The sequence below is a fragment of the Pangasianodon hypophthalmus genome, chromosome 23 (genome assembly GCF_027358585.1).
Source record: "Pangasianodon hypophthalmus isolate fPanHyp1 chromosome 23, fPanHyp1.pri, whole genome shotgun sequence".
Taxonomy (NCBI): domain Eukaryota; kingdom Metazoa; phylum Chordata; class Actinopteri; order Siluriformes; family Pangasiidae; genus Pangasianodon; species Pangasianodon hypophthalmus.
In genome coordinates this window covers 6,769,514-6,794,708 of record NC_069732.1, presented here as the reverse complement: position 1 = coordinate 6,794,708, position 25,195 = coordinate 6,769,514, and the positions used below count along the sequence as shown (strand labels likewise).

Sequence of the window (25,195 nt, the reverse complement as noted above, 5' to 3'; positions counted from 1 at the left end):
TGTATGGAATAAGTCGATTGCAAAAATTAATAAGTAGGATAATTGACTGCATCCCATGCATGTGCATTTTCCCACTGCACACTTTATATTAAATAAACAAAAATATGCAAAGATATTTTGTCAGTTCCTGACCCTGAGGTCTGGGTACAGCTGCCTTATTTCTGAACAGGGTGAAATTTAGATCACGGATTACGGCTGGGGGTCCACATGTCTCATGGTATTACTGTGGTCCTTACCATATGATGATAGCACATGCCAGATCCATGTGCAATAGTGCAATAGTCGATTCCTTTTTATTTCTTACTTGTACAAGCAACCTGCAAAATATGTAGAACATGGAAAAACTTAAGGTTTAAGCTATGACCTCAGGACAAAAGTATTATGTGGTTGAGAAAAACCATTTGGAAAAGTGACTTAAGGTCCAGAATGCTTGTTTATGTTTTGGATGGGCCTCCTGTTAATCATTTTATGATAATCTACTCTACTGGTCTCAGTACATTGTGGGGCAAAGTATTATGAACATGGGCAGGAATTTGGGAAATGGTGGTGGTGGGTGGATAGGGATTCAAGGAGTTTAAAAAATATAATACAAATGTCTAACCCATCTACTTAACCATTAGAGAGCTAATCTTGAAAACAATACTCTTACCTAATGCATCTTTAAGATATATGATTGATATGATGGATCTAAAATTCATGTTTACTCTCTTTAGTCACATCTTTATTAACCCAGGTTTTATTATTTAGTAAGAATTAAAGAGGTCATGCACATGTCTCAAGTAGGCTGAAAACAAGTTTACATTACACTTTTTGCTGAATTAGGTTATGCACATTCTTGCCACATGTGATACAAGCCAAGGTGGTGTATTTTTTACCTTTTCAGTTATATGCTTTAAAAAAAAATCGAATTAAACCTTGAGGTTGTCTATGCTGAGTTCAAAGTCTAGTTGTGTCTTTGAGACAGTGTCCTGAACTGGGCCTGATATTTACAGAAAACAGCACAATGAATATGCATGACTGCTTTTTGTTGAGGCTGAGGGTGGTTGAGTCTCTTTGATACTGTAAATAGACTCCCACTCGAGTGGGTGTGCTGTGAACTGTGTATTTATACGAGTTTGTGTGCGTGTGTGTTAGAGAGAGGGTGTGCCATGAGCGATGTGTGGGATGGGATGGGTTGCTTGGATGGAATGGAAGTGGTGTGTTTGATGTGGTAAGTGGTGAACCATCGCTTAATAGCATCTACTCTTTTAATATTTAAAACGTTCTGAATCGTATGGGGCTCTGCACTGCCAGTGCTTCTGTGCCGTGGGTTTCTATTCTTTTGACTAGTCCTGATTTCATTTCATTCGCACCAAGTTATAAATGTAACATCACTACAGTTTTTAATGTACTGTTTCCTGGGTGACTGGTTAAATAAAGGTGAATTGTATCATTTGCTTGTCAGGGTAGAAGAGGCCTGTTGAAAGAGTTGTGGGGTAGAATGACATTTCTAGCAGTTATTTGAAAGCATTTTTTAATAATGTTGCTCTCAAAAGACTGAGCATAGTTCATAAGTTATAAAATACCAGTTGACTTTTTCCTGGTGAAGTTTGTTTACTGCCTTCAGGTAAATTCTCTGTCACTTAGGGTTAGAGCTAGAGTTAGGTAGTTTCTCTGCCAGATTAAATATAATAAAATGAAAGCAAAGAAAAATGCTGACCTCTACAATTCTTATTACTACTGAATTCACACAACCACACTCACACAGCCAGAGATATTAATACTAACAGATGAAAGGACATACCAGCGTTTGTTTGCTTTGGCTAGAAAGGGATGGAACACAAAATGTTGGCTGGATTTTCCCATGGGAGAGTGAGAGTAGGGTTACCATACAACAGGTGCCTTTAACACTCCCGCATAGCCAGCCTCAAGGTTGACTGTGTCAAGCTGTATAACTGTTTTTATATATATTTATATATATATCCTATAAAGGGATTTACAGCCACACAATTCACTATTTTGTGTTGAGCTGAGTCATTTGAGTATGCATAATGCTGATCTGAGGTCAGTAAGCAGAGATAGAGATTAAAGTGAACTAAATTCAGCTACCACAGTCAGATTGCTATAGGGCACAGTACATGAAGAAAGCACTGCCAACATTGGATAGTAATTACTGGTAGATTGTGGCACACCTTGATTATGATTAACAGTGAAACTGAAAGATACCACATGATTGTGTTTTATGACAATGGACATTGTCACAAAGCAGCTTTATAGAAATATATAAGTTCAGGATATAAATTTAAAATTTTTGAATTTATCCCTAATGAGCAAGCCAGAAGCGACGGTGGCAAGGAAAAACTCCCTGAGACAATATGAGGAAGAAAGCTTGAGAGGAACCTGACTCAAAAGAATACCCATCCTCATATATATAATCAGATAGTGCGATTATAAATAATTCCCTTCTATGACTGTATACTATAAGGTCAAAAGTGCAACTGTGTAACCACAAACGTTCATTATAGTTTATACATGAAGTCTGTTTTTTTTTTTGAAGTTATCAGCTATGTACTGATGGAGACTTGAGTGCAAAACTGTTCGTTGGAATTGCAGTCCTAAGCCATCATAGCAAGCTCTTCATATCAACTGAAGTCCAAAGCCATCTTCCTGGTTTCTAAGTGGTACCATCCACAGTAATCTCATGTAACTTTAGGCTGTCCGTGTGGGGCCATCCTCAGCAGCATCGAGTGGTTTCCAAGTGAAGATTCCATCAGAGGGTTTCCATGAGGGATTATCTCATGTCACCAAGTGCATATATTCACATATTAAAATACACTTGCTAGTCAAACATTTTTTTGAAATCCAAATGTTTGTTACTACACAGACTGTGTCCTACAGGATGTATAGTTATTCATTCATTCATATTCAGTAACCATCAAAGTGGATTGTGGGAACACTGGCAACAGGCTGGAACACACCATGGATGGGACGCCAAATCATCGCAGGGCACCTGCACACACATTTACACTTAGGGGCAATTTAGTGTAGCCAATCCACCTACTGGCATGTTTCTGGGATGAGGAAGAAAACCAGAGAACCTGGAGGAAAACCATACGTATGTGGGAAGAACATGAGAAACACCACACAGACAGTAACTGGAGCTCAGGATCGAACCATGGATCCTGGAGCTGTGAGGTAGCAATGCACCACTATGTTTATTTTTGTATATTTATGTATATTTGTTTTTATATGTATATTTATTTATTTTTTTCCCCAATATAATAAAAAAAAAGCATTGAGGTACTCTATTATTTGTTTAGCATGCCTTAAAATTATTTCTTAATTAACTAATATAATTACTACTATAGTACCCTAAATGTATACATATGTAAATGTATAAATATATATGTATTTGTGAAGAATGAACAGTGAAGAATTAAGGCCAGGTTATCAGAGGTGGGGCTCGTCCACTGCGTGCTGTTCAGAGGGGTGTAGCTGGAGAGGATGGGTTGCTATGCGGCCGCCATGTTGGAATATTCGATTCCTGATGAAGGGTGGGGGGGGAATGAAGGAACGAGTGAGAGTCGGGAGTGCTGGAGAAGCGCACACAGGACTCCAGTTTCGGTAATACTGGAATTTAAATCACTGTTTTTACACTTGTATCAGCCTGAGTGGACACCGGGGTGACCGAATAGCTGCTGGACGTGGAGGAAAAGCGGGTGAGTGGAGAAGAATTCTTTTGGGAAAATCCATGAAAAGTGGTTCAGTTCATGTGTGAATGTTGAGGAATCGCAGTTATTGTTGTTTTTTTAAACATTGTATCATTGCGGAACCTGAGCCGCAGCATTTAAATAGAAAAGGAGGACTTTGTTTTGCCCATGTGTAACATTGTTTAACCCTTTTAGAGTCTGGAAATATGGACGGTGTGTTTGGGTTTTCATGGTATGTCACTGTAGTAAATGTGTGTCATTTCTAAATAACCGTTACACTGTAGAAAATTTAAATTGAACCGGGCGCGTGCTTAGTCATTCAGAACAACGTCATTTTTTTCCTTCACGAGCCCAATCCTGTCGCTTCAGGTCAAAATGGTCGCTAGGTAAAAGTTAGACAAGCTCTTTCTCCATGAGCTCCTTCCTCAGCTGTTGGTTTCAGATTTGTTCTGGCACTTCTTTCTCTCTCTGTCTCTCAGTCTGTCTGAGTGAGTGAATATGTGAGCCGGAAAGCCGCCTGCTTTTCCCTCGTGTCCCGGGGCGGTGCTGTGCTCAGGCCCGCTTTATTTTTAGCCTTAAGCGTTCAAGGTTTCACTCCAATCCTGCAGTTTCCCAGTGAATGTATATTTCATACCTGGAAAGCTCTCTACTACTCTACGTTTAATGTTCCATCAAGTCAAAGTAGTTATTAAATAGCTCCACTGGCCATAGAAGGTCGACAGTGAAGGTACATTTCCACCCCGAGAGTCTCACCTACACTTTTAGATCATGTTTACACCCGGTGTAATGACAAATTGTCCAGGCTTCCTACCAAGGGTCTCTGCGCATGCGCACTTCACTTTTACACGCACACAAATTCATGCCTCTTCATATAGATATCGTCTGATCTTCTGCGCATGCGCACTTCGCGTTTACGCGCACATAAATTCAAGCCTCTTTATAGATAGTCTGATCTGCGCATGCGCACTTCACGTTTACACGCACAACTTTATGCTTCTTCATATAGATATTGTCTGATCTTCTGCGCATGCGCACTTTTTTTACACGCACACAAATTCATTCTTCTTCATATAGGTGTTGTCTGATCATAAGCCTGTCAATATATGCTGCCTATATGTGGAAGCATTTTCTGATAAGGTCACAGTATTAAAGTAGACAAAACAGCAATAGGACAGATCATTAGAACACCATACTGAGTATCAGGATTATATCCGAATCAGGGTAACCCCCAAACACTGCAGGTGTGAATGCACCCAAGCTGCATGAAACCTGAAATCAAAAGTGACTTTTAAAACTTTTTGTCAGTGGACATCTTGTACACAAAAACTTAAGTCTTTCCCTTCCTGATACACATTTTAAAATTTTAGTTATTTTACGCAATAGTATGTCGTGTCTCTGGTTCGATCTTGAGCTCGGGTTACTGTCTCTGCAGAGTTTCACACATTCTCCTCACGTTGTCATGTTGTGGGATTCATCCAGGTTGTCTGGTTTCCTCCAACCTCCCAAAAACATGCTAATACGTGAATTTGGTCCTCTAATTACTCTGTCCCTTTGTGTGAAAGACATGCTGTTTTAGGAAAATATTTGACTTTGGGATGATAATTGTAACTCTACTTTGTGTCTTGCCACATCACACCACCCTGTTGTTGATTATTTTCTCATAGCACACCCCCAAGTGTTTTATTCCTTACTTAACCAACTTATTTCTCCAACTAATTTGAATGTGTTAAAGTGCAAATACATTGGTCTCGCCAAGCCAGATCTTGAAAACTTAAGTTCTACCAATATATTACATCAGAACACACTTAGTTTATGACTGTTGAAGTAGACGTCTTTATGAAATTTAAATACAATATGCAAAATTGCAGTTTTTGATGCACCAACCATCTTTTGCATTAAACAACTAGAAGCTAGAAACCCTTCAGGAAGTTGATGATTGTAAGAAGCTAATTTGCATATTAGATATAATACGGATATTGACTTTCAATCTGGATAACCAGAGACATATTTCACTAAATATGTAAATGCATATGGTTTAAAATTTTATCAGGAGACAATTCAGATATGAATGAAGATGCATGAAACATGCAGGCATGAATGGAGTCTAAGATTAATCATAGTTTTGGACTAAAATTCATGGTCAGTGGAGATTTACAGTGTTTATTTAGGGCTTGGGTCAGTGTGTAGCCCAAAGGAAAGGATAAAGACTCATTTGGAGAATGCATCCTTCAGGTTGCACTGATTATAAGTGGACAGGAAGAAGGTTGTGTTTACAACAGGAAGTTGAAATGAGTGGGGTGTGTGTGTGTGTGTGTGTGTGTGTGTGTGTGTGTGTGCGCGCGCGCGCGCGTGCGTACGCGCGTGAGGTAGTGCAGTAAGTGGTGCACTTTACTCTGAATTGTTCAGCTCCCTCACTGCGTCCCTCAGGATGCTTCAGGAAGACGCCTTTTTCCTTCCAGCAGCCGTGGCAACTGTGTGTGTGTGTGTGTGTGTGTGTGTGTGTGTGTGTGTGTGAGAGAGAGAGAGAGAGAGAGAGAGAGAGAGAGAGAGAGAGACTGACTGAAAGAAAGAGGGTGTGTTAATACAATTGAGTCAAGTCTTCCTAACACAGCTGAAGTAATTCTGCGTTCCTGAGTTTAGGTCTCGTCCTGTCATGGTTTCATTTTTTTCAATGAACGTGCTGAACAAATAAGTGGTAAAGTGTTTATCACAGGGCACATCCATGCCTGGCAGAAGTGTTCTCATTTCCCGCAGTAAAGGTCTTTTGCTTGGAGTGTAAAAGCTTTCATTCCCCTCTCTGTTGCTGTCTGGGTGTAATATAAAAACTTAGTGATTCACTCCAAGGATAAACTAATCCTCTCCAGTTGTTTTCTATTTATAGTGACTTTTGTGGTCACTGTATTGCCTGGAAACTCTGTTTAATAAGTTTTGAAAGTCCTGACATATGCAGATCATAAATGAACATGCTGTGAATCATTCCAGATTGCCACGCAGTCTGTCGATGTAATTATCATCTCCTCAATCAGCTTCCTCACAAGACACAAACTGCAAACTCAGAATAAGGCTTGATGTGAAAGTGTCAGAATGTAGAAATGGGGCAAAGAATTATAATTGTAATCCACTAAATTAAGATCCCACAACTTCTCTTAAGCTATATAGGCCCTTAAAGGAATACTCTATCCACTGTATGTGTAGTGTATGGGTGATTATCACAAGCAATCATTTTGACACATTTCACTATCTTGGGAAAAGAAGAGAACCTGTTCGCTCAAAGTTAGTAATAGAAGTCAAAGTGCAGTTGTTATGCAAAACTCTTATGGATGTATCAGTCAAATGTGTTTGTAAATTAATGTGTATAATGTATATTCTATTATTGCAGAGATAGGAGGACTTTTTCAGAGGGAGGGATTTGTGATTATGTTTTATCAGCATAGTTGCATAGATCTGATGGAAGATGGACAAGATACAAGTAACAGAAATGACTTATTGCTCCAGTGTTTGAACTCTATAAGAACAGCTTTGTTCAGAATTTATTCCATGTGTGTCTCCTCTTAAGACTTTTTTTTACATTAGGCTTCCAAATAAGCAAGCATTTTGATCGACACCAGCTGCATTAGAAGCACGTAACACCTGAGCCCAAGTTTTATTTCATCAAATTCACACAAATACACTTTCTATATGCTGTGAATTTTATATAAAATTATAACCTACAATCAACCTAAACTACTATAATTGTAGCTTCACTGACAAGTGCTTAGTGATACTCATGCATAAACAGAAAAAAAAGACACATGCTGGTTATTTATGTGTTTGGAGCTGTGTTGTAGTTACTGCAAGCCCAAAGGTTGTTCTACTTGGGTTTAGTTTTCCTGATAAAAATGAAACGTGTACTGGTATGCCAGTATGGCATGTGCATAATGCATGCAGTGTGGATTGAACGGGCGTTCGGGGTGTGATGCAGCTGTAACATTCTGTGACACATCTGGTACGAACTTGATTTGATTTTTGACATAGTATTTGAAACTTTTTTTTTTAATCAACATCTGCCCTTGGACGTTCATTACAAGAACATTGCCCATCACAAAAATACTGAAGTATTCCTTTAACTGTGGCAGTGTGTGTGTAAGTTTGAGAACAGTAAGTATGTTGAGCTGTGGTGTGATGGAAAAGCCCCCCCTCGGCCTGATCAGGCTGTACTTACAGTTTCCAGGCTGATGAATGCTCCTTTCACCACCAGCTTAACACTCGGAGCTGCAGTTAAAACCGCTCCGAATTTTCACACAAACATCTTACACAAATGTTTCTTTTACAAGTGTGCTGTGGATTTGGTGTAGATGTGCTCAGGCAGCATGGTTGCTTTTTAATATTCAGTTTTCAGTCAGGAAAGCATGTTCATGTACAGCAGGCCTGTGATGAGCTTATATTCAGCATCACCTAGTACTGTTTAAACCTGTAACCATGCAGCCAGTCAAGACGATGGCCCACTTCATTGCTGCTCATGAATAGATCCTTTATGGAGACAGGCATGGCTTCGCATGAGATGGCTGTGTGTGTGTGTGTGTGTGTGTGAGTGTGTGTGTGTGCGTGTGTGTGCATGCATGCTTGAAGGCTTCTCTTTCCATCTTGCTTACACTTGTGACCTGGGTGACAATAAATGACATTCACAGGATTGAGAAATGAAATTCCTTCACATCCAGCCTTCTGTCTCTACCTGTGACGCATATACCTAAATAAAACTGGCTGTATTGTAACCAACATGTTTTGTAATATTTTGATTAGCAGTCATATATTTGTGTATGCACATTTCTAGAAGTGCAATTAATAAGCAGCATATGTAACTAGCTGGAGGTGGCTGCTCTTTGCTGTTAGAGCTACTTCTTTTAAAACGTTGTGATTTATACTGAAGACTTAACAAGCAACTGTGAATAAACACACACCTACACAGCATGCTAGAAATTATGACATTTAATCATATGCTGATGATCATTTTTGTTTAAAATGTTACTCAACACGAACAGGCACATGTGGAGCATTAAGCAGTTATGGTATTGTAAATAATTTAGATTGGACTGTGTCTAAATATGAATGATAAGACTGAATATTAGAACTGAATGGACAGATTATTCTCCCTAGTGATTTATAAAGTCCATCCATAGATACAGTATTTATATATTCCTATATCAATAGATCCATCCATTCATACACTTGTCTGTGCCTCTGTCCATCTGTATGTTCATCAGTCTGGATATTTGTCCACTTGTCTTTCTGTTCATTTGCCTGTCCATCCACATGTTTGTCCATCTGTTCATCTAAATGTTTGTCTGGTCACCCATCCATCCACATGTTTGTTTGTCCACGGGCATGTTCATTTGTCCACCCATCCACCGACATGTATGTTTTCCACCGACATGCTTGTCCACCCATCTATCCACAGGTTCATTTGTCTGCCCATCTGGCTACATGTTTGTCTGCCTGGCTTTCCACATGTTTGTCTTACTGTTCCTTATTATGTTAGTCCTCCTGTCTGTCCTCATGTTCATGCTCCAGTCTGTCAACAAGTTTGTCTGCCCGTTCGTCCACATATATGTTCATCCACCAGTCTGTCCGTATGTTCGTTTGTCCACCCCTCCATCCACATGTTTGTTCATACATTGACATGTTCACTTGTCCGCTCAACCAAACACGTTTTTGTTTGTCTGCCCACATGGTTGTTTGTCCTCCCATCTCGCTACATGTTCACAAAACTTTGGCCACCTGTCTGTCCATTTTTGTCCTCATGTCCGTCAACATGTTAGTTCGCCTGTCTATCCACATGTTTGGCCGCCTGTCTGTCCACGTTTATCAATCCCTCCAGATGTTTGTCTCTCCTGCTTTTTGTCCATCCACAAGCTCGTTCCTCCCTCCCTCTGTTCATATGTTTGTCCATCCATCTGTCCTTCTGTCTACATTCCTAGGCATACACGCATTGATAAATGAATGAGTGGGAACAAGACTACCCAGGTTTTGAAACAGAATCTGTAAACAAAACCAGGTATTGCTGGTGCAGTCTGCCATCATTAAGAGGAAACCACAGCATCTGAAAAACCTGCAATAACAATTAGAAATAATTTCCTCTTTGTTATAGCTGTTTTTTCCACTTGAGCACACAGAGCTTTCCCGCTGGGCGTGGTGCTTGTTTTTTCACAGTGTTTGTAAGAAACAGGAGGAACTATGTTTATGCTATAACAAATAACATAACTGTGTAGGAGTGAACACAATGGCTCCTGTTCCTCTCTGCTCCTGTGGGAATGAGCTGTCGCACCTGCATGCGGCGTGGCTTATTCACCAGAGCCAGACGTTCACATGCAGTGCTATGGAGGAGTGTTCACACACAGCACCATGTGAAACGGTGATCACTTTGTGGTCTTCATGCTGTTATGTACCCGTTTACTGAGAAATGTAGGAGCTACTCATACACCCCTTATGATAATACTTGGTGATCATTATGGTGGTCCTATTAAAATATTAGATTATAATAATTGCCTGTTCCATTTTCATGAACTTATTCAGTGGGGCTCAGAAATATATATGATATGATATTGATATTGTGATACATTACATTATATTTTTTATAACATCAGTTATAGAAATACTTTTTTTGGATTGGACAGATTTTTAACATTAATTTTGTTATCAATTTCTTAATTTTCATCTCTTTCCCTGTTTAATATCATTGAAACCATAGTTTATTTTAATAGTTTTGTAATTGGATACTACTGGAATTTTGTTCCAGTAGTTCCAAAAATGTCTTCAAATATCTCAACATGAACAATCAAAATTGCTATTAGGCAAGAAAGGGAAACTGTAGCATGAACCATATTTTACATACCAGCTTTGATTCTCGTCCCTGTGACTAGAACTGTAAAATTATGTCTTTGTGACAAATGATTTTTTTTTTCAAGCTGCTTTCAAATTTGGTTAGAAAAGTTACGATAGGAAACAGGTGCATGGTAATGGTGCCTTAGAAATGGGGCAACTTTTATATTGGAACATGCTAACGTCAAAAATCCTGCCTATGTACACACCTGCATCCTACATGGAATCATTACACAATCTCATCAATGATTATTTCCCTAAAACTGTACATCCGTTTGTGATTTAGTCCCTGTTATCATATTGCAGATTACCAGCAGGTTTGGACATTAATGTAGAGCAACCATGAGCAGAATTGTCCAAGATCCTGCTTTACTTCTCAGATCATCTAACATCTCTAGGTTTAGCACTTTTCAGTGTCATTCTTGCACATCGCTTATGTCCAGTGTTGGATCAGATTTGTTTTTGGTTTCAGTACGTAGACCTTAAGAGGCACTTTCAAGCTTCTTGGTTTAGATGTACACTTGCCAAGAAGTGAAAACTGTCATCTCGCCATTCCCAGCACTTTCTCCATGTCCAGCTCGACATTAAATGGCCTTGAGTGCCAGTAGTTTGGCCTCTGCTTGTGCACATCTGAGTTGTGAAACCTATTTTAAGCTTTATTGCAAAGACCATAGGAAGCTTAGCACTGAGCTATGCATGAAGAACAGATGATAGTCGTGTTTTGTAACTGTTCTGTCCAGAGCCAGATCCCTGACAGTTTGTTGAAATAAAAGCTGAACAGGAGGCTGAGAAGACACACACAACTGCCAGATTTACCCATCAGCCTCTGTTCCATCAGTGACACCTACATGATTACATGCATCTTCCTTTCCTCTTCTTTATTTAGTCAGTTATGGGAAGGGAGGACAAATGTGTAGGCAAATAAAATCTTGTTTTTTCCACAAAGATTCAGAAAATAGTCTTTGAACACAATTTGATAATCAAAGAAAAATAGTGGCATACTCCTCTGTCACTAAATTCAAATCACAGTAATGCGGAGTGAATGAGTTAGACAGATTTAATGACAGAAACCTTGTAAAGGGGTTCGACTGTGTGGATATTGTAGTGAATAGTCAGGGGTTCAGCACCTGAATAATCATTTTTGGTTCCCTAAAAACCTGTTTGTTTGACACTTCTTTAACTATTATTTGTTGCAGCCACGAACAAAACCCCTGAATAATCATTTTACACCACAAAGATCCTTCCAGAATTATGCTGGGAAAGTGTTTTCTGCAAAGTATCAATCAAAGGGTTTCATACGGGGGTTGAGCTTAAAGCTAAGTTCTCAAACTTTTTTAAGTAAAGACCCGTTTAACTGGAAAACAAATTCCACGGACCCCCTGAGTACAAATAAATTTCATGAACGTTATTTAAATGTGTACAGTAATATTTTCTTTATTTATTTGAGCCATAGAGCTTGTATTTTGATATCAGAACACATTAGGTCCAAGTTGACATTATTTATCAGCCTAATTGTTTTGGAGTTTTTGTTGGAGAATTAATGTGATTGTGTAAAATAAAATGTAAACAATTACAGGACTTTTAGGGGTCCAAGCACTTTGTGTCAATTATGCCCCCCAAAAAGGGGAGCAAAGACTGACCAAACTTTACAGGAATCTGTGTCCACTACTTTTGTGTTTAGCATAGCTAGTACATATTCCAATGTGTTGGTGCAAGTCAAGAGTCTTCCACACAATGAGAGGAAATTACCTCATCGTTTATCACTCCAGGCCTTCAGGGATTTGCTTGGACTGTGGTTTTGAACACACACACACACACACACACACACACACACACACACACACACACACACAAACACACAATACTCCACACTCTGACACGCTGGCAGTACATGTGTGACCTTCCCCACCTCGCTGTCGTCTTTTTGGAAGGTCATGGTCTCGAGGTGTGGCTTTGAGTGAAGGACAGAGAGATGGATGTGCAAGAGAGAAAGAGAGAGAGACACGGAGAGATTTCATCTGTGCGTTCGTGTCACGGCCCTCCCTCATGATGAATGGAGTGACTGTGCAGGCGTTTCACTGCACCACTGAGACTGCTGACTGCAGGACAAAAAAGATACAATGCTCAGAGTCAGCGTGTTGGTGTTTGAGTTTTCATATTAGTCCAAATCCATTTATTTTGTCTTTCCATGATACTTAATTTTCAGAATTGCATCATCTGGACTGCTGCATAGATTCCCGATTCAGCCTCTCCGCTGAAGGCCGCATAGGGCAGCTCATCATCGTCTGGCTTCCATACTGCCAATTTAACATTAATTTATCACTGGAGAAGGGTTTCCTTTACTGTAAAGTCTGGAAAAATGTTTCTTCGTATCATGAGCAGCCATGAAAGGAGAAATATCCTAGAAAACTCCCAGTGGCTGTGATTAGATTCAGAGATCAATCTGAATGGATTCATTTTGAATACACATTTCAGATGAACTGTTTACATGTGCATGTACTTTGAAATATTAGTTGTACAGTCGTTCTGTCCACAATTTAACCTTATAGCTATTATATATTTTAAAAATGTGTAACATGAACATACATGACATGATGTTTTGCAGCCCGGAATGATGATCATTGAGGGTTGTGCTACATAAGCAGCACTGCTGTTAACTCGCTCAGCTGCATACTTTCTGTACATCTAAATGATTAAAAGCAATGTCCGCTAAAGGCAAAATACCTTCTTTGGTCATGTTCTGATTTTGCAGTGAAGTGAACAGTGAAGATGGCAGGTGTTGAAGAAGCTGTGATAAGGTGTATCATGAGAACATGGGTATATCTACGCATGCCTGGTTTGGCATGTTACTTCACATACTGCCTTCAACCTTGTTGGTATTGCAGCACGTGCATGTGTCACACAATTTTTTGGACACAACGAATGAATTCAGCCATCTTGCATATGCCTTAAATGCACCTTCGCAGAACCCAGGGAGCACCAACTGACCAAAGACATATTGCTTAGGGTCCATATTCAGTTTGTACTGTGAAAGCAGTCACTTTATTGAGTGACTGAGGCTTTTTCCTGTAGACCCTCAGTTTCTTTTTTCTATATTACTGAAGTACATGTAAACACACTGATAGAATTTGTTCCTATATGTTTTTTTCCCCTGTGTAAACACGCTCACCACCACTACTCCTTGCTTCATTTATAATCTGACCGTCATCTACCGACATAAGAGACAGTCTCTCGATGTGTCCATCATGCTTTGTGTGGTGGTCGCAATAACAGGAGTTAACAATGTTAGTACTGTTTTTTAAGTATTCATTTTTTGTGTCAACATGTGTAATGCATCTGCCCTGGTGTTCCTTTTGAGCTGATTTGGTCAAATAAACAAGTGTCATTTCCAAGTGTCATTAGGATTTTAAAAGATTAGTAAACACAGTAAAGCTGAAGCAGAGCAGCATTGACTAAATTGCCTGCTTCTGCCCCTCTCTCTCTCCCTCTCTCTCTTTCTTTCTTTCTCTCTCTGATGACATGATCCTCAATGTAAAGCAGGTCTCTGGGGCATCTGCACTCACCTCATGTCTCTCTGACACATCAGTATCTCCACATTTCCAAACAACCTGTACACTAGTGCATGTGACTCAGCCCTGCCTGGACCCTGTAATTACACCACAATGAGTCATGGAGAAAGAGAGAATTAATAGAGGCACGAAAGCTGTCACTGCAAGACATTGTTAATGTTAGTCAGAATGCAGGGAGAGAAAGAGTGGAGATTCTCTGTGTGGACTTGTGGTCTGTTCTCTGTAACTCATTTGTTTTGCAGGATGACACGTCTGTCTCTCATTCTGCTCTGAGAAACACTAGGGGCTTTGTGAGTGACCTGATCTCTCATTACTTCACCTAGAATCTGATGCGTTTGGTAAACAGCTCCACCTCCTGCATCAGCATGTTACATAGCACAGCAATCTTTGGGAGCATTTTATGGCACTGCTTTCATATCTGCTGTTATAACATCGTCTTTATCTGTTAGCCTAGCTATAGAGAACTCTGCATTTCAGCGTCATTTCCAAACAGTCTCACAATGATTACATATTTTCCCGCTAGGGCAATGATGCACTCGAATAGGCGGTCCTTGCTGTCCTGGATGCATCGAGATGCTTTTGCATTCACACTACAACTACACTACTACTGTGATTATATACATGCCGGTGGTCTGAGTCTGGGCGTCTCCGAGACACACTGGACCCTGTTCACATCTGTACTTAGCACTGTATGATCGGATCACCCTGGACTCATGTTAGTGTGAAAGGGATCACAGTGTGTAACAGCTGTAGTTTTATATTTGCCCTTAGACTTCCCATTATAAGTAAATTTTGTAAAATTTTGTTAATAGTGTTACTCTTTCTCACCTACATGCCCATTTACATTTATCACTATACATAAAGCCCAGCATTATAAATATAATTCTTAACACCACTGTTCTTATTTGTGGGTGTTGTTGTGATCTATTGTATAGCATACACTTTCTGAAGCTTGGTAGTGAAGCCTGTTGAAGTATTTAACTTCCACTTAAACCTAGAGAATTCCTCAGGGCTCCAACAGAACTCGGCTCGGTCTCCTCTCTGTCTGCTACATGCCTCTGAGCTGTTTGGCTCTGCTGCGCTTTGCCATGTGACTGGCAAGGCTGAGGCTGGAGAAACCCAGAGGAGACAAACAGATTGTAGAAAGCTAAAGCACGGCTGCAGTAGCCACTAGTGGGTGCTGCGGGTTTGCACTACAACCCCAGCCAAGCACCACAGGGTTCTCTATAATCAGAGATCAACTGCCTGCAGTCAGAGATTTATCCAAACAGATAAGCAGCAGTGTATGTGCAGTGTATCTCTTTCACGCTCACTCTTAACCTCTATATATATTCATAAACTTCTGTCCCAGTGGGGACTAGGTAGGTTTTAAGAATGAAGACACATTAAAGAACTTTGCCAGAATTTTGAAGGAATTTCTGTCCCGTATGTGTGTGTGTGTGTGTGTGTGTGAGTGAGAGAGTGAGAGAGTGAGAGAGAGAGAAACTGAATCTGAATGATTGCTGATGGTAGTGTAACCTTGAGCAAATGAATTAATCCTGTGCCATGAAAAGATGCAATATACTAAAACTGAAAATAGGTTTATGCTCTTAATCCTACACACAAATGTTTGTGCTTCTGATCCCATTCCACCAATTTAACGATTTTCTTTCTTTGAAGAAAGGGCTTTTATTTTCTTTACAGGGTCCATGAGCACCTCTGAAGCTGTACCACTTGTCCAGTTGTTGCTAGGAGTGCACGTACATTCTACGAAACTGAGAAAATACACGAGAAAACTTAGGACAACCCCATAAAAAAAGACATGCGGTGGTGTCTCCGGTACAGGACGCTTCTCTGCTTCTCCACCCCTGTCGCTTTGCTGCTGTTAAGAACTTTGCAGCGCCCGTGCTCTGTTTCCATCGAGAGTTCCCCTGCCTGTATCATGTACTGCATGAAAAGGCTTTCTTTATATAAAGCTATTTATTATTATTTTTAAATAGTGTATAAGCTTGATTGTGATAATCAAGAAAACATGCAGGCTCAAAACACACTGGGTAAAACCTATACCCTATCCAGCCCCTTCCCCGAGCTCCTGATGATACTCTAATCCATCAGCATGACTAGACGTTATTGTATTTCACAGTGTCATGAGCCTAGCTGGTCTTGTGATAACAGCCTATGTGTGTAGTTATGCTATTGTGGTATAATATCTGCCAGTATGTAGATATTGGGCTTATCTCATTGTACAATTTTCTGGTAATATTTTTTTCCCTTTAATTACACTTTAAACAGCAAAGTGCATTTTCCAGCCATAAATCACTTACATTAAAACATCTATAGCCCAGATAAAGCTGACTCGTAATCAGCGTGCATGCTGAACAGTGCAGGATTGCTGTAGGGTCCAATCAGTTTGTAATCAGTGTTTTTTTATTATTATTATGTTATTTATTTATTTATTTATTTATTTATTTAGCAGTTACATTTTGGCAAAGCCTGCCCTGTGTTGTGCCTTGCTCAAAAAGCTGTCTGGTTCAAAATGTGCTGAACAAGCTGTTAGGCTTGGACTGAAATGAGTGACTGAAATTTATTTTTTTTTTCCTCAAGTCTGGATCATTGGGAAAACAGAGATACCTTTGCTTTCTGATATCCTGCAACTTCACAACTTTTAGTCTGTTTTCCCTCAGCTCATCACTTCAGTGACATCACATCCATGGGGAATCTAATTTGAACTGGCCTGTGACCTGATGTGCTGTTTTAATGATGAAACATCTGTGCTATGCTTGTTGTATAATTTTGTTAAAAAGGAAATGGAAGATTCATTTTGCTATAAATCATCATAACTTGATTTTTAGGTAAATATGGAGGAGTAATTGAGAAGGAACTGTGATGATGATGATATGCACGTATGAAGGGCTCGCAGATAAGTTTGTTCATTAGATTGTATGTCACATCGAGGCACATCACACGACCCCGTCATGGATTATTTTCTTGTAACAGCATGTCCCTGAGTGTTTTATTCCCTCCATTAATGTTCTTGGCTTGTTTAAGATGAAACTATAGGTTCATTGACATTGAAAACACAGTTTTGCCCTAAATGTTTTGTATTTTGCTTCATTTTTTTAAGTTTTTGTGAGATGTGTTTAAATTTGTATACAGCCAGCAGAATCCAAGTGTATTCAGTAATGAGGTCTTCTGATGGTGCCAAAATTGATCAAAAATCCACACATTAGGAAAATTTCATCTCATCTCTTCTTTCATCTTTTATCCCCCATCAGGCAGCTTTATAATTGCGTGCCAGATTTTTTTAAAGGAGTATCTAAAAATGTCCTTTCAGTTTTTTTTTTTCTTTTTCTTTTTTTGGGACAGTGTTGTGTGTGTGCGCGTGTGCGCGTGTGTGAAGTGGCATTCTCTCTCTGAGGTCTTCTGTGTTTCGTTCCAGAGCAGGTCGAGAGCGTAGCAGATGTTCGGGCTCTCTGGCACTGTGCCACCCATCTGTGGCAGCCTGTGTGTAATTAAAGCTCAGCAATAGCCACGGCGAGGTAAAAACCAGGGCACTTGTGTTGTGGATACCGTCTCTGGAGTTTGTATTGTTTAACCGTGCCTCCTTCCTGTTTACTCTGCTCGCCTCATGTTCACCAAATCCTCACATTTATAGTCAGTTTGAGTGCAGATTACACACTTACATGGAAATGTATAACTGAAGCCACATGGGATGGTCTATCTGCGGATGTGGATTTTGATGCAGTGTGTTGATGTTTTCAGAAATGCTCCAGGATGTTAGCACTTACTGTTGCTCATTGAACAGTGGATTTTTAGGAAATGAAGATGCCCATAAAAAGGTTGTGAATGCCGGATTGAGATATTTGGCTCCCAGAAACAGTCTAGAGAACGAACTCCTGTGTCATTGTTCTTTAAAGAGCACGGTAGTGAAAAATACAATTTATTCTGGAATCATCTGCATTTATTAAATTTGTAGAGTGCCCTATTTCATTCATTACCTTACTGCAAGGAGGCCATGGACCTCCTTCTGCTCGGCTTTGATGTGCTTTTAGAGAAGAGTCTACCATCCTCCCCTCCGTCTCGCTGCAGGGCATTGTGGGAAGGCTCAGGATAAGATGAACCAGAGCAGGATTACATATATATATATATACAGTCAGGTCCATAAATATTGGGACAGTGACACAGTTTTGGTAATTTTGCCTCTGTACACCACCACAGTGGATTTGAAATGAAGCAGTCAAGATGTGACTGAAGCGTAGACTTTCAGCTTTAATTCAAGGGGTTTAACAAAAATATTGCATTAACCGTTTAGGAATTACAGCCATTTTTTACAGAGTTCCTCCATTTTCACAGGCTCAAAAGTAATGGGACAATTGACTGATAAGCAGTTTCATGGCCAGCTGTGGCCTGTTTCCTCCTTACATCATGATAAATTAAGGAGATAAAAGGTCTGGAGCTGATTCCAAGTGTTGAATTTGCATTTGGTAGCTGTTCATGGGAACTCTCAATATGCCGTCCAAAGAGGTGTTGATGCAAGTGAAGGAGGCCATCATTAGGCTGAAAAACCAAAACAGACCTATCAGAGAGATAGCAGAAACTTTAGGAGGGCCAAATCAACAATTTGGTACATTCTTAAAAAGAAGGAATGCACTGGCGAGCTCAGCAACACCAAAAGGCCTGGGAGACCACAGAAAACAACTAAAGTGGATGAGTGCAGAATTCTTTTCTTATTGAAGAACAACCCCTTCACAACATCTAGCCAAGTCAGGAACACTCTGGAGGAGGTAGGCCTATCATTGTCAAAGTCTACAATCAAGAGCCACCTTCATGAATGTAAATACAGACGGTTTACCTCAAGATGCAAACCGCTGGTAACACTCAAGAACACAAAGGCCAGATTAGACTTTGCTAAAAAACCTCTAAAAAAAGCCTGACCAGTTCTGATGCAAGATTAACTTGTACCAGAATGATGGGAAGAGAAAAGTATGGAGATGGAAAGGAAGGGCTCATGATCCAAAGCATACCACATCATCCGTCAAACATGTGGAGGCAGTGTTATGGCATGGGCATGTTTGGCTGCCAATGGAACTGGGTCACTGGGGTTTATTGATAATGTGACTGTTGATAGAAGTAGCAGGATGAATTCTGAAGTGTACAGAGCTATACTTTCTGCTCAGATTCAGTCAAATGCTGCAAAACTGATAGGACAGCGCTTCACAGTACAGATGGATAACAACCCAAAACATACTGTGAAAGCAGCCCAAGAGCTTGGAAATTAAATGTTCTTAAATGGCCGAGTCAGTCACCTGACCTCAACCCAGCTGAGCTGGTTTTCACTTGCTGAAGACAAATCTGAAGGCAGAATGACCCACAAACAAGCAGCAACTGAAGATGGCTGCAGTAAAGACCTGGCAAATCATCTCACGGGAGGAAACTCAGCATTTGGTGATGTCCATGGGGTCCAGACTTCAGGTAGTCATTGACTGCAAAGGATTTACCTCCAAGTAATAAAAATAATCCTAATATTTATGATTATATTAGTTTGTCCCATTACTTTTGAGCCTGTGAAAATGGAGGAACTCTGTAAAAAATGGCTGTAATTCCTAAACGTTTAATGCAATATTTTTGTTAAACCCCTTGAATTAAAGCTGAAAGTCTACGCTTCAGTCACATCTTGACTGCTTCATTTCAAATCCACTGTGGTGGTGTACAGAGGCAAAATTACCAAAACTGTGTCACTGTCCCAATATTTATGGACCTGACTGTATATATATATATATATATATATATATATATATATATATATATATATATATATGCAGCGCTCTAATCGCCACCATAATTATTGGTAATTATTGTTGTTTAATGCAGCTGGTTGAGTAAGAAGTGTTAGCTTTCAGGTCATATGAAGAGCTAACACTGACTATACCATAACAACACAGTTTGTCCTATTTGATATTTGGCATTTATCAAATTATGTCATTAGAATTAGATAGATGATATGGGTCATAAGCTATGATTTTAGTTTCTCAGGTGTGTTTAGGACAATGTGAATGAGTCTTCAATTTCATCTGTTAAATGGAGAGTTTGTAAAGGAAGACATCTTTCGCTATAGGAAAACCGTACAGTCTGACAAATTTGCACATTTTCTTCAAATAAAATGGTGATTCTCCTTTACTAAAGCCGTTATAATATTCAGTATGATATGTCAGTAGACTAAAATTCGGAAGATTTCATTTCTTTGAATTATATGAAAAATCACGATCTCTGTTCATTTCACAATGCAATTCGATTCAAAAACAGATTTGATTCTGCTGAATTTGCACTTTTGCTGAATTTACCACCATTATATGAAACAGAGCCCCACAATTCCTCACAATTCCTCCTTCAGATCACTTCACTGTGACTAATGAGCATAGAAATTGTACCACGTGCACTCTTGACTCCCTAATGTGATGAAAGTTTTATACTAAATAGCAGTTATTTTTGCTCAAGGGTTTAGGTATTGCAGTATGAAAAGTAAAAGAGCGATGAGTGAGAATCCTGATGTCAGTTCTACTCCAAAAATCGTGATTTACATTTACATTTATGGCATTTGGCAGACGCCCTTATCCAGAGCAACTTACAATAGTGCTTTGAAGTCTATCAAAAATACATTCTGATATTGGCTTGCTAGGTCACAAACTAGGAATACCATCAGTCCAAAACTCCGTTGGGGAGGGTTTTTTTTTATTTTTTCTTCTTCTTTGTGAAAGTGCTAATTTAAGTATTTTACGAAGAGGTAAGTCTTTAGACGTCGTTTGAAGACTCAGCTGTTCGAACATCTAGGGGAAGTTCATTCCACCACCTTGGTGCCAGAACAGAGAAGAGATTCCTATTTCACTGATAATTAAGACTGATTTGAAGATGTGTTTTTTCGCATCCAGTCTCAAACAGGAGGAGGAGTTGTTACTCTCGCAACCAAACCGATATTTCTTGCTTACACACAGTGCAAAGCTCTGTCTCGCCCTACAGTGTGAGCTTTAACACAAGCCGTGTGTGTGTGTGTGTGTGTGTGTGTGTGTGTGTGTGTGTTTTATTCTCTGGTCATTTATCACTGTATAGGTCATGAAGACTGACATTATCTCTTCTGCGCTCTCTTTCAAACCTCCCCTCAGTCTGACCAGCTCAGCTCTCTTGATGCATGAGGTGTGTGTGTGAGTGTGTGAGTGAGTGAGGAGGGTGAGTAAGGGAAATCTGGCAAAGTGCAGTGACACCTGACTGTTGTAATCTGCTTTAATTTGTTTCAGAGTTGTTTTGTTGTGTCTGTGTGTTTGCGGTGGGGGTTTGTGATAGCGTGCAGCTCATCACCATGTTGATGGTTTCCAATGGTTACCATAGACACCACCATCGCAGATAACACATATTTATTTATATGACTGTATGAGCACAGGCCCAAACACCACCTCCATTTATGTCTCTCTCTCTCTCTCTCTCTCTCTCTCTCTCTCTCACACACACTCACACACACACACACACACACACACACACACATACAGATGTGTGTTACTCCCACTCAAGTAATGACTAAACTGTAAGTGATGGTTTTTTGGTTATATTGCACTCATCCATCTTTCCTTATGGGCTGGCGTTAATTAGCATTATTTCAACGTTCCACGTTGCTTTTGCATATTCAGTCCCTCACTCTCATTGTATTCTTTCTTTCTTATTAACCCCAGGCTATGCTCTGTTTCTCTCCCTGGAGTCCTTTGGCTCACTCCACCCTCTGTATATTCTCCTCCCTCCCTTCTTTTTGCTCTTCCCCCTCTTTTTTTTTTCTCCTCCCCCTCTCTGCTACTGAATGAGCCAGTCATGCCCCCCCCCTCCACTCACCTCCTCCTCCTCCTCCTCCTCCTCCTCCTCCCCTGCCGATTTCTCCCCCTTTTCCCGGCTGTTCATTTGCCGCACAAACTCCACACACACGCACTCTCTATTACCCTCACGTCCATCTGCGACCAGGAGGCTTTTCTGCATGGCGGGATTTTGCTGTTATTGCAGTGTAAAGGCGTGTGGAATATAAAGGCTGTGTGCAGAAACGAGGATTCTGTACGTGTATGTGTGCGAGTGAGTGCATGTTCGAGTGTGTGTGTGAGTATATTTATAAGCACAGATTGGAGGGATAGTATAGTACAATTGGCTGGATTTCTAAGCAGTTGGAGTTCTCATCTTTAATGGAAGGACTATACCACGGTAAGCGTTTTTCCCTCCCACTCAGCACCATACTGAAAGGACACATCTGAATATAGGTGAAACTGTGACCGTGGCTGTACCGTGTGTGTGTGTGTGTGAGTGAGTGTGCGCGCGCACGCACTGCCTTTAGTGTCCATGTGTGCTCTTTGAAGGAGAAAGAATGAGTGGGTCTCTCACAGTTTAAACACAGACATTAAAGGTGATTTCTTGTGGATTTTGAACCCTTTTCGGCTCTGATTATCACCACTATTCGATTTGTCACTGCAGTCGTGTAGATGTGGAAAACTCCAGCCGTGGAGAGAAGATTTCTCTCATTTCGTCCATTCATCTGTCCTCCTTTGGCTTGGTGCCATCGAGTGTGTAACATCTACTTTGCTGAAGTGGTGATTGCATCATTACAACCTTGGTGAATAATAGAGTGTCACTGTGACAGATAGCCTCTCTCACTCGGACCGGGCGAGTCATGGCATCCTTCTCAGTACTGGTTAATGTTTAATGCTGCTTTTATTGTTTTGTTCTCTTTGACATATTGATCGAGATTTATCTTTTTCAAAAAGCAAGTGGTCTTTTTGCTGTTTGCATTGCAGCGTCAGTAGCTTTCCGTAGGAATGTAGGTAATGACATGAAAGGACATGAAAGTCTTGACATTAAGCGTAAAGTGTTCATTATGAAATACACGTTAAACACTTGATGTTTGGTCAGAGAACACAGTATAGTGTGCACTGCATTTCAGGTAGGGATGGATAATACGGACAAAAATACACATTACGGGATTACGATGAGGAATTCTGAGATATGATAAAGTAACCACTTTAATGTGACTATGTCTGCAAAATACAGATACTAAAAAGAAGGTTTTGCTAATTTTTTCAGGTTTACTGAACAATTGATAGCAATGATGGTGAAATAACAAAATAATATTGTGCAAAGAAGTGCAAAATTATATCAGTAAACAGCTATTTATTGTTCACACTGATGCAGTTTGTGCTGCGCTACTGAGGTAGCTTATATTGTGATCATAAAATACAATGAATCATGCAATTTCATATGTGTGTTTACATGCAAATTAACGTACGTATTTGTGTGCAGTCAGGATCTGAGACTCAGATTATCAAAGCCATTACTGGAGTGAAACACAAGATTATAGTACCAGATTTTACATATTATATGATCTGATCGAGTGATTATTTCTGTGAATGTGTGCAATGACTTATAACACACAGATCCTACACATGAACAGGACAAAACTTGTCTCAAAGCATGTTGCAGTTACACCTGTAGTGTTTTACTAACAGAAGCTTGAAGAGAGTCGATTCAGTGAATAAGACAATTCAGCACTGGATCAGAAACTCAGTTCTGATATCATTATCATAAACAAAATTACATTGGTTCTTAATTTATGTGTCTGGAACCAGTGTCAGTTGTTTGCAGTTGTTTGGTGGATAAGTATTTCTGAGTGGTTATTTATCAGCAAAAACTAACAGGATCAACATTTGATATGTATTTTTGAATGTAACTTGCATGAATTGTTTCATACGCTTCTTGGTGATGTACCTTGATACTGTTAATGTTGCTTGTTACTGCTTCATGCTCATTGTACTTTTGAGTTCAATTACATTACTTTTTATTAAGGTAAAGTATACTTCTTTTATTTCGTGTTAACATGTCCAGCTAGCTAACACAACATTAATTTATTCTTGTTAGCTTACAAAATGTGCTCACTCATACAGCATAGCATAATATTATTCAAGCATAGAATGATAATAGTCCAAGTCTAACTCAACTTCTGTCATCAAAACCTCAGAAATTAATTTTAATAAAATTTCACCCACACTTGTGAGTAAAACTTTATGTACAGTTTAACTTGATGTGGAAATTCACATCTTAGACCAATAGCACGAACACTTTTGGTTGTGTTGACTTCTGAATAGATTTTCGTGTTGCGTTTACGCGTGTCGAGTCGGATAAATGTAGTGTGATTTCTTTGCTCTTTAAGTATGATAGTAATTGTTAAATGATCACTGGGCCACCAAAGCACAAGACTGGGTGATGACATTCACTTTTGCTTGCCTGGTACTTCCATAGGCTAGCTCATTCATTCATTCATCTTCAAGCTAATAAGCGTTAGAAGCATTATATGCTGGTCAGGATCCGGGTGAATCCGGAAAAGGCAGGAACACACCATGCACGGGGTGACAGTCCATTCCTGTGCAGGCTAGCTAATGCATTTCTGATTTGCCCACCTTTGCTGTGTGTTGTATGAAGTTGTATGTGTGTAGTCTGTGTGTGTGTGTGTGTGTGTGTGTTGGGAGCCTGTAGTAGTGTAGGGTAGTGTGGGAGTGGGAGTCAGAATGGAGGCCTCTTGAATGAGGCATGCTCCTATCCCCACACCATCCACCTCCATTTCTGGCCTCAAGGCCTGGAATCAAAGAGAGACTCAAAAGGAGGGAGGTGTGTGCGTGTGTGTGCATGTGTTTCAAAAATCCATAATGAAGATTTACCCATTCTGAGGAGTTAAATAAAATCGGTGTTCCAACATGATGAGAAGGTTGTAGGTGTATTAATTTTTTTAAGCATTTATTTTTTAAGGTGTATTTAAGCATTGTTCAGTCAGATGCACTCTAACAGTCCTCTGGGACATACCATGAGGGACAGTATGTGTTGCATGTGTAGGGTTTTTTTTTTTAACAAAAGATCAATAGTTGTTGGCTAAAATTTCTGCATTTTCTCATTACCTAACCCTGGACTAAAACAGGACTGGAGTGAATGGAATAAATCACACAGATCAGTCGCAGAATATTGACAAATGTTCTGCTGTAGACAGCAATGTCCTTTTTCAGGCAATGTCACAGTAATATCCTTTAATTCAATACT

The 25,195-nt window shown here is 39.8% G+C and overlaps 1 protein-coding gene across 5 annotated transcripts in view; it reads left to right on the top strand.

The window, feature by feature from the left end:
- Positions 1–3,533: 3,533 nt before the first annotated feature.
- Positions 3,534–25,195, top strand: part of ptk2aa (protein tyrosine kinase 2aa) — a 102,670-nt gene continuing 81,008 nt past the window's right edge. For 4 of the 5 annotated variants that reach the window (XM_053228595.1, XM_053228592.1, XM_053228594.1 and 1 more), the window contains exon 1: positions 3,534–3,698. Coding sequence is in view for 1 of the 5 variants with exons in the window: in XM_053228588.1 (XP_053084563.1) it covers positions 22,303–22,321 (19 nt within the window). In the remaining 4 variants the exon portion in view is untranslated. Of the gene's footprint in view, positions 3,699–22,034; positions 22,322–25,195 lie in introns of those variants that run through there. The other variant, XM_053228588.1, reaches the window with a different exon arrangement.